Raw genomic sequence first — 10,460 nt, forward strand, 5'->3', positions numbered from 1 at the left:
CGTAAAGAATGCAGTGTCGGATATGCACCTTATCTATTGCCATTTTCGACTGTACTGAACTGAATACTTTTGAAGGTTACGTTGGGCCTTTCGCCAAACTATATGTTCTTTTTAATAGTTATATGTCAACATTGTATAAACACAAAAGAGCGGGAAAATCTATTCAATTTAAAATTGATTTTATAACTGCTTAAAATAATTTGGATTATTCATTTGTACACCTAATACTTGATTATTAGCTTTGATTGTATTGCATATTCGATAAGAAATAACTTATAATTCTTACGCAAAAACAATTTTCACGCTTATCGTTAATTTATAGTGGATTCCCGATTTTCCTTCAATCTGCAGCTTTTACATTATTCCATTATTTTCCAGGAATAAGTCTCTCAAGATAATATAAAATATTTCTCGTTGAAAAGTATATATAGTAGTCTTTATGTACAAAATGTTTTTCATTTTGACAATTCAATTGCTCAGTATATTTTTGCGTTTTGTTAAGCCATATATGTATAACAAATGCGTTGCAATCCAGTGGCTCATTACTTCAAATTACTTTTCTCTCGTGCATATTCAGCAATGTACTATGTGCGATATTCTGCTAGTAATTGTTTTCTTTAGGCACATATGGGTGTCTAGATCCCGGGTGGTGTCTTATAACATTACTAAAATTAAGGTAATAAAAAGGCGATTCATCCGCACACGTTTTTATAATGAATTACTTATTGCTCCGCTGGCATAGCAGCCTTTATATATTTATTTATTTATATACATCTATATACATATCTACACATATATATAATCGTTTCAAAGGCCATCGGGCGGGGCTTATTTGTGCACGTTTATGTGACACGTCCATGTTAATCCTGACAATTGCAAGAAACTCGAGTATGTTCCTTCGACCGTTGACGAAGGTGGATCATCGACTTGTGAACTAAAGGAAACATAAAGTTATCTGGAAAAGATAGTGAATCGCGTTAGTGACTGACCTGAAATCAATCATTCTCGCATAGATAGGGAAATATAATTCGTTTTGTGCTATTTATATATTAATTTAGTATAGAATTTAGTGTACAAATATGGAGAAATGAAAAAGAAGGTGTAATTAATATTAGAATTACTACTGCCTCAATTAACGATGCCTGAGAACGAATAAGCAAGTTATCGGTTGAATGAATGTGAAATAATTGGTACCGTGAAGAAAAATGAAAATTATGTTAACGAATTCGTCAATGTATTGAGCGAAACGTCTATCCCCAGACGCAGTAGCACTGCTATTACAATCTGCACGAAAATAAGAAGGTACGACTACTTCGCTTCTACAAATATTAACCGCCAACCTGAGTTTGAGTGTATCAAATGTTCGATCAGCCGAAAACTAAAAACGAAGATTTTTTGTCCGAGTAAATTACAACTGAGAAATATCGGACGTTAAATATCTGACGAGATGAAGCTATTTGCAAGTCCTAAATGCTTTTCCGAGATTATAGCACCGGTGACAACTGTCAACTGTATAGTAGGACTTCGCGCTTTCGAATATCCTCGTGGTAATACGAGACCTATACTCAGTCTGATTTATCTCGCGTTTATTTACATCACATTTTGTTGTGGAAAATTACGCATGTACCAAAGATTCTATGCGGGCCTTAAACTGATGAAACTGGAATGTGCTATATTGAAATTATTCTTGTATATCCTTCTAGTATCTGTGATATTGAAAATGCTACTAGGTTGGTGGCACACAAAGGTGAGCAAAATTAATGTGCGATACATTATAGTTGTACTGTACTGCATTCATGGTATACAAGTCATAAAATACAATTTCAGAACTATATCATGCGTATAAATTGTAAGTTTATCACATTGTAAATTTACATTTGTAGAAATTTAAAGTTTGTCTCAAGAAGATCTTTGAGATCGATGAAACGTTGCAACAGCTCGGACTGACGGTGAATTATGACAGATTATTCTTCGTTATGATTGGAATCATAACTGTTTTGATAACGTTTTTTTTCGTTGTGTGGACAATGATGTTCATTCACTTGAACATAATCACGGATGTATTTACTTCAATTTATCTTCTACTCATACACACGTATTCGTTCATCGTCAGCTCTATTAATATATTCGAATTCTTCATATTTGCGAAGTATGTAAATAAACTTTTTAATAATCAAGAAATTTTTGTATTTATTAGATTAGTATTCATAAAATTAATAAGTGAAAAATTAATAGTCACTATTGTCTTGCTTAACTTATTATACATAATATCACCATTGAAAGTATGTTATAACAATAATTTTATGTAATTTTGTTTTATATTATTAAATAATACTTTCTGATTTAAATTAGATTATAGATATTAGAGTTCTAAAATACATGTTATAATATTAATATGCTTCTATACAATAATGCAGATGCTTACAAATGAAATTTAAATTGGTCAACCAACTCTTGCGCGAAAGCTTAAGCTTAACAGATTTATCCAAGAAAGATAAGAAATTAGGCATCTTTGAAATGAAAGATTATGAGAGGATCATAGATGTCGAGCAACAAAAGCAAGTTTTTTCCACAAAGATGATATTCCGAAGGCGTCAGCGAGTGCAGACCGGAATTAATTTTTCTATATTGAAAAAGCGAAATCCGGTCGTATTTCAAACTGAATCTCACTTTCCATCTCATGTCACAAATCATTTTCAAAGCGTACTCCAGAATCCACCTCGAAGACACAATTCCACAATAACAAAATATCAAAAACGTAAACATCTTTTACAAGTAATCAGGTGAGTACAGGCCATAATTATTAAGTACGTTGTTACAAAGTGAACTCTGTAAAATAAAAATCTGTATATTACATATAAAATATAAAATATTTAGATAGATATTTATTTGGCATTTTTCTTAAGTAAAAATTTATTTACTTCAGTTTTGCTGTTAACGTATTAAAAATTTGTAATTTTGTATAAATGCTTAAAATATTTAAGTCAAATTTCCTAAAAAATATTGAGAAACACAAGACACCATTCAATAAAAATATTTCTGATTATCTTTGAGTGTTTTTAAGGCAGGTACACCTGAAACTGTGTAAAGTAACAAAAATAGTATGCAGTATTCTTGGAGTACAAATAGCTTGGGACATAGGAGTAATTATGATAACCCTCACTGGGTATCTTTATAATTTGTATACTCACTACATTATGAGCAAATGCGAAGTAAAATATTGGGCAAGGCCAACGGTTGAGACGTTATCATTGTGTTCTTGGCACATTATAAAAATCTTTATTTTGAACCTCGTTTGCAAGAATGCAGCTGATGAGGTAACTGGTTTATAATCCATAATCGAATTAACGGTCTTGATACAATAACTTTTACATAACATTTATTTATAGGGAAACAGAACCGCTGAAATAATTCATTCGATTTATGGTTGCAATACAGATATTGATATAAAGGAAGAAGTTCGTTTTTTTCAATACATTATCATATAGTTGCTGCTATATATTATCTAATTATCGCTTGAAATTGTTTCAGATTCAACAGTTTGACCTTCAAATTTTGCAAAGCCCAGTGACATTTTCTGCGTTTAGTCTTACTCTGGACAATCGTGTCTTAAGCATGGTTCGTATCAAATTGTTACATACGGGTGATTGTCTTTATATCGACCATTTTGACAAATACGACAAAGTTTACAATTAAAAACGCTAAATAATGTTCTCTTTGCACTTTTTATAAATTGTGTGGAAGTAAGTTTTATAAATTTACCCCGATCATATAATAAATGCAGTACATTTAACTTTTCTTGTTTATAGATTTTGAAAATCTTGACGACCTACATGGTTATCTTGACACAAATGGGCAATGAATTGGAATCGAATAATGCTATACATTATTGACAATTTTAAATAATGGTAGATATTAAATAACTCATTCATCCCAATGGCGCTACTGCCCAGATTCAGTCTTCACCTCCTCAAAGTTCTCATTCTCTAAATAACCCTTTTATATATGTTAACATCCTCCAGTTCACATGAAGCATATTCCTGGTATCTCTGTCAATATCATTTTTCTACCGTGTGATCTTGACTTCTCCACAGGTTTTCCACCTCCTGGAAGATTTCCACGAAACTTTTAGGAAATTCTTCCTTCTTTGCTGCATAAGTCCCACCCCATTAACCTTCTGCCACTTTGTACTTAACTAATCTGAATAGATTTCTACATTTAGGCAAAGGTTAACACTTTTCAGGCAACGTTATTCTTTATTATTCGAGTTCGTATTTTATGAAATACGTGAACAATAGGAAGTATAAAGCAGACGAATGACAATATGAGTAAATAATCAAACGGTAAACTTTATTTTGATGTATATTAATTTCGAAAACAAGCCAGATGAAACGAATATAATTACTTGATTATTAGCTTCGATTGTATTGCATATTCGATAAGAAATAAATTATAATTCTTACGCAAAAACAATTTTCACGCTTATCGTTAATTTATAGTGGATTCCCGATTTTCCTTCAATCTGCTTTTACATTATTCCATTATTTTCCAGGAATAAGTCTCTCAAGATAATATAAAATATTTCTCGTTGAAAAAAAAGTATATATAGTAGTCTTTATGTACAAGTTTCAATGTTTTTCATTTTAACAATTGGTCAGTATATTTTTGCGTTTTGTTAAGCCATATATGTATAACAAATGCGTTGCAATCCAGTGGCTCATTACTTCAAATTACTTTTCTCTCGTGCAGCGTCTGCATATTCAGTAATGTACTATGCGCGATATTCTGCTAGTAATTGTTTTCTTTGAGCATATATGGGTGTCTAGATCCCGGGTGGTGTCTTATAACATTACTAGAATTAAGGTAATAAAAAGGCGACTCTTCCGCACACGTTTTTACAATGAATTACTTATTGCTCCGCTGGCATAGCAGCCTTTATATATTTATTTATTTATATACATATATATACATATCTACACATATATATATATAATCGTTTCAAAGGCCATCGGGCGGGGCTTATTTGTGCACGTTTATGTGACACGTACATGTTAAACCTGACAATTGCAAGAAACTCGAGTATGTTCCTTCGACCATTGACGAAGGTGGATCATCGACTTGTGAACTAAAGGAAACATAAAGTTATCTGGAAAAGATAGTGAATCGCGTTAGTGACTGACCTGACATCAATCATTCTCGCATAGATAGGGAAATATAATTCGTTTTGTGCTATTTATATGTTAATTTAGTATAGAATTTAGTGTACAAATATGGAGAAATGAAAAAGAAGGTGTAATTAATATTAGAATTACTACAGCCTCAATTAACGATGCCTGAGAACAAATAAGCAAGTTATCGGTTGAATGAATGTGAAATAATTGGTACCGTGAAGAAAAATGAAAATTACGTTAACGAATTCGTCAATGTATTGAGCGAAACGTCTATCCCCAGACGCAGTAGCACTGCTATTACAATCTGCACGAAAATAAGAAGGTACGACTACTTCGCTTCTATAAATATTAACCGCCAACCTGAGTTTGAGTGTATCAAATGTCGATCAGCCGAAAACTAAAAACGAAGATTATTTGTCCGAGTAAATTACAATTGAGAAATATCGGACGTTAAATATCTGACGAGATGAAGCTATTTGCACGTCCTAAATGCTTTTCCGAGGCTATAGCACCGATGACAACTGTCAACTGTATAGTGGGACTTCGCGCTTTCGAATATCCTCGTGGTAATCCGAGACCTATACTCAGTCTGATTTATTTCTCGTTTATTTACATCATATTTTGTTGTGGCTTATTAAGCATGCACCAAAAATACTATGCGAACTTTAGACTGATGAAACTGGAATATGTTGTGTACAAATTAATGACGTACATCACTATAGTATCTGTGATACTGAAAATGTTACTAGGTTGGTGGCACACAAAGGTGAGCAAAATAAATGTGCGATACATTATAGTTGTACTGTACTGCATTCATGGTATACAAGTCATAAAATACAATTTCAGAACTAAATCATGCGTATAAATTGTAATTTTATCACATTGTTAATTTACATTTGTAGAAATTTAAAGTTTGTCTCAAAAAGATCTTTGAGATCGATGAAACGTTGCAACAGCTGGGACTGACGATGAATTATGACAGAATATACTTCATTGTGATTGGATACATAACTGTTTGGATCACATTTGTTTTGGTTATATGGACTATGATGTTCATTCACTTCCACAGAAGCACGGATGTATTTACTTCAATTTATCTGCTACTCATATATTCGTATTCGTTCATCGTCAACTCTATTAATATATTCGAATTCTTCATATTTGCGAAGTATGTAAATAAACTTTTTAAGAATCAAGAAATTTATGTACTTATTAGATTAGTATTCAAAAATTAATAAGTAAAAAATTAATAGTCGCTATTGCCTTGCTTAACTTCTTATATATCTTCTTATACATAATGTCAACATTGAAAGTTGTTTTATATTATTAAGTAATACTTTCTGATTTATTGTTCATTTCGCGAAGATAAGACATACTATCACTGATTTATAACATGCTTCTATACAATAATGCAGATGCTCACAAATAAAATTTAAATTGGTCAACCAACTTTTGCGCGAGAGCTTAACAGATTTATCCAAGGAAGATAAGAAATTAGGCATTTTTGACATGAAGGATTATGAGAGGATCATAGATGTCGAGCAACAAAAGCAAGTTTTTTCCACAAAGATGATATTCCGAAGGCGTCAGCGGGTGCAGACCGGAATTAATTTTTCTATATCGAAGAAGCGAGATCCGGTCGTATTTCAAACTGAATCTCACTTTCCATCTCATGTCACAAATCATTTTCAAAGCCTACTCCAGAATCCACGTCGAAGACAGAATACCACAATAAAAAAATGTCAAAAACCTAAACATCTTTTACAAGTAATCAGGTGAGTACAGGCAATTATTAAGTACGTTGGTACAAAGTAAACTCTGTAAAATAAAAATCTGTATATTACATATAAAATATAAAATATTGAAATAGATATTTATTCGGTATATTTCTTAGGTAAAAATCGATTTAAGTCAGTTTTGCCGTTAACGTATTTAAAAGTTGTAATTTTATGTAAACGCAAAAATATTCAAGTCAGACTTCTTAAAAAATTGTTGAGAAACAAAAGACAAGATTCAATAAAAATATTTCTGATTATCTTTAAGTGTTTTTAAGACAGGTACACCTGAAAGTGTGTAAAGTAACAAAAATAGTATCCACTATCTTTGGAGTACAAGTAGCTTGGGACATAGGAGTAATTATGATGCTTCTTATTATATGTCTTTATAATTTGTATACTCGATACATTATGAGCAAACACGATATAAAATATTTGACAGAACATATGTTTATGACGTTGTTAGTGTGTTCTTTTCACGTTATGAAAATCTTTACTCTGAATCGCGTTTGCAAGAATGCAGCTGATGAGGTAACTGATTTTATAGTCCACAATCGAATTAACGATCGAGATACAGTAACTTTTACATAACATTTATTTATAGGGGAACAGAACCGCTGAAATCATTCATTCGATTTATGGTTGCAATACAGATATTGATATAAAGGAAGAAGTTCGTTTTTTTCAATACATTATCATATAGTTGCTGCTATATAGTATCTAATTATCGTTTGAAACTGTTTCAGATTCAACAGTTTGGCCTTCAAGTTTTGCAAAGCCCAGTGACATTTTCTGCGTTTAGTCTTACTTTGGACAATCGTGTCGTAAGCATGGTTCGTATCAAATTGTTACATACTAGTGGTTATCGTTATATCAACCATCTTGACAAATAGGAAAAGATTTACAATTACAAACGCTAAATAATGTTCTCTTTACACTGTTTATAAATTGTGTGGAAATAAGTTTTATAAATTTATCCCGATCATATAACAAATGCAGTATATTTAACTTTTCTTTGTTATAGATTTTGAAGATCTTGACGACCTACATGGTTATCGTGATACAGATAGGCAATGAATTAGAATTGAATAATGCTATACCTCATGCACAAGTTTAAATAATTGTAGATATTAAATAATTAATTCATTCCAATAGCGCTACTGGCCCATATTCAGTCTTCACCTCCTCAAACTTCATCCTCTAAATACCCTCTTTATATGTATACGTTAACTTCCTGCAGTTTACTTGAAGAATATTCCTGGCATCTCTGTTAATATTATTTTCCTACCGTGTGATCTTGACTTCTTCTCGGGTTTTCTACCTCATGGAAGATTTCCACGAATCTTTTAGGGAATTCTTCCCTCTTTGCTGCATATGTCCCACACCATTAACCTCCTGCTACTTTGTACTTAACTAAGCTGAATAGATTTCTTCATTTAGGCAAAGGTTGACACTACTTTTGTGTCTATTTATTTCGAAAACAAGCCAGATGAAACGAATATAATTACTTGATTATTAGTCTTGAGTGTATTGCATCTTAATAGTATTGCATATTCTGCCAGCAATTATTTTCTTTGAGCACATATGGGTATTGTAGATCCCGGGTGGTGTCCTATAACATTACTAGTATTAAAGTAATAAAATGCGATTCCTATGCACACGTTTCTGCAATGAATTACTTATTGCTTCACTGGCATAGCTGACTTTATATATATATATATATATATAATATATATATAATCGTTTTAAAGGCCATCAGGCGGGGCTTATTTGCGCACGTTCATTAAGCATATCCGTGTTTTTTTATAATATTGCTAGGAACGCAAGTATGTTCTTTCGTCCATCGACGAAGGTGGATCATCGACTTGTGAACTAAAGGAAACGTAAAGTTCGAGAGAAGACAGTGAACCGCATCGATGTCCGACTTAATATAATCGTCAACCGTTCTCGCATGGATAGAGAAATACAACCCGTTGCGTGTTATTACACGTTAATCTAGTGTAAACATTAAAAATAGAAAGAGATAAACTTGATTAATGCTGAAAATTATACACAGACGTAATTAACATTAAAACATGCATGAATGAACAAATAAGCAAGTTGATCGGTTGAACGAATCTAAGATTTTTGACACCATCAAGAGAAAACGCGAAAATCGGATATCTTGTCCGAATAAGTGACAATTGAGACAATATCAGGCGTTAGAGATTCAACGAGATGAAGATCCTATTTGCGCGTCCTAAATATTTTTTTGAAGCGATAGCATGGACAACGACGGTCAATTGTATACTGGCACTTCGCACTTTTGAATATCCTCGTGGTAATCCAAGACCCATACTCAGCTTGATTTATCTCTTTTTTATTTACATTATATGTTGGACTGGCGCGTTGCGCGTGCATGACAAATACTATGCGAACGTTAGACTGATGAAACTTGAATATGTCCTGTACCAATTAGTGACGATTGTCATTATTATGTCTGTGATAATCAAGATGTTGCTAGGCTGGTGGTATACAAAGGTGAGGAAACAAAATAATGTACGGGATTTTATAGTTAATTCTATTGGGTTTGTATAAATTATAATATTGTCTCATTACGAAATGGCATTTGTAGAAATTCAAAACTTGTCACAAAAAACTGTTCGAGATCGATAAAACATTGCGACAACTGGGATTGACGGTGAATTATGACAGTGTATATTTCGTGACAATCGGAATCATATCTGCTTGGGTTACATTTGTTTTCGTTGTGTGCACCGTGGTTTTCATTCATTTACAGACCCGCACGGACGTACTTACTTCACTTTACTTTATATTGATAAGTATATATGCATTCGGTGTCCATACTATTAATATCTTCGAATTCTATATGTTTACAAGGTATGTGTATTGATTTTTTATACATTCCAAAAATGTATTTATTAGGTATATTTAATCCCAGCAAACACAAAGTAACAATTACATAACTGTAAGTTAAAATTTCCTACTCAACAATATAACTGTTACATAACACACGTGTTATATTACAGTTATATTGTTGAGTAGGAAATTTTAACTTACAGTTATGTTACTTTGTGTTTGCTGGGATAATTAATATGTGAAAAATAATTGCTAATATATTACTTAACGTAATTTATTACACGTAACGTTGACAGTGAAATGAAATAAATTAAAATTATCTTCCCTGTAATTTCGCCTTTATTATATATTATTCAGCAACAGATTCTAATTTATTGTTTGTTTCACGATGCTAAGAGAAACTATCACGTTAGTTATACAAGGTGAGTCTTTCCATATCCGACAAAATTTTTGAGAAGGTAGAACGGATCGAGATGAACGGAAAAGTCCTGTACCATTTTGCAATTTTCGTAATAGTTAACGAGTAATTAATTATTAAAAATCGTTGTCTTAGGCCGGCCTACCGCCCAATTCGAGCGCGTGGCAAGATGTGACCGCCTGGCGATCGATATTGCTATGCGCACATCTCGCCACGCGCTCGAATTGGGCAGTAGGC

At 32.4% G+C, this 10,460-nt stretch overlaps 2 protein-coding genes across 2 annotated transcripts; both read left to right on the forward strand.

The window, feature by feature from the left end:
- Nucleotides 1-1,047: 1,047 nt before the first annotated feature.
- LOC105564977 lies at nt 1,048-3,893 on the forward strand. The gene is made up of 7 exons (XM_012017779.1): nt 1,048-1,747; nt 1,884-2,149; nt 2,418-2,783; nt 3,065-3,317; nt 3,390-3,458; nt 3,532-3,618; nt 3,810-3,893. The coding sequence occupies exons 1-7, from the start codon at nt 1,448-1,450 to the stop codon at nt 3,891-3,893; spliced, it is 1,425 nt and encodes a 474-aa protein (XP_011873169.1). The 5' UTR covers nt 1,048-1,447.
- A 1,744-nt stretch (nt 3,894-5,637) lies between these two features.
- Nucleotides 5,638-7,238, forward strand: LOC105564978. The gene is made up of 4 exons (XM_012017781.1): nt 5,638-5,937; nt 6,074-6,339; nt 6,587-6,946; nt 7,229-7,238. Exons 1-4 carry the CDS (start codon nt 5,638-5,640, stop codon nt 7,236-7,238), a joined length of 936 nt encoding a protein of 311 aa, XP_011873171.1.
- The last annotated feature ends 3,222 nt before the right edge of the window (nt 7,239-10,460 follow it).

The sequence above is a fragment of the Vollenhovia emeryi genome, unplaced genomic scaffold (genome assembly GCF_000949405.1).
Source record: "Vollenhovia emeryi isolate VEMERY1.0 unplaced genomic scaffold, V.emery_V1.0 DF939157.1, whole genome shotgun sequence".
In the NCBI taxonomy this organism is placed as follows: domain Eukaryota; kingdom Metazoa; phylum Arthropoda; class Insecta; order Hymenoptera; family Formicidae; genus Vollenhovia; species Vollenhovia emeryi.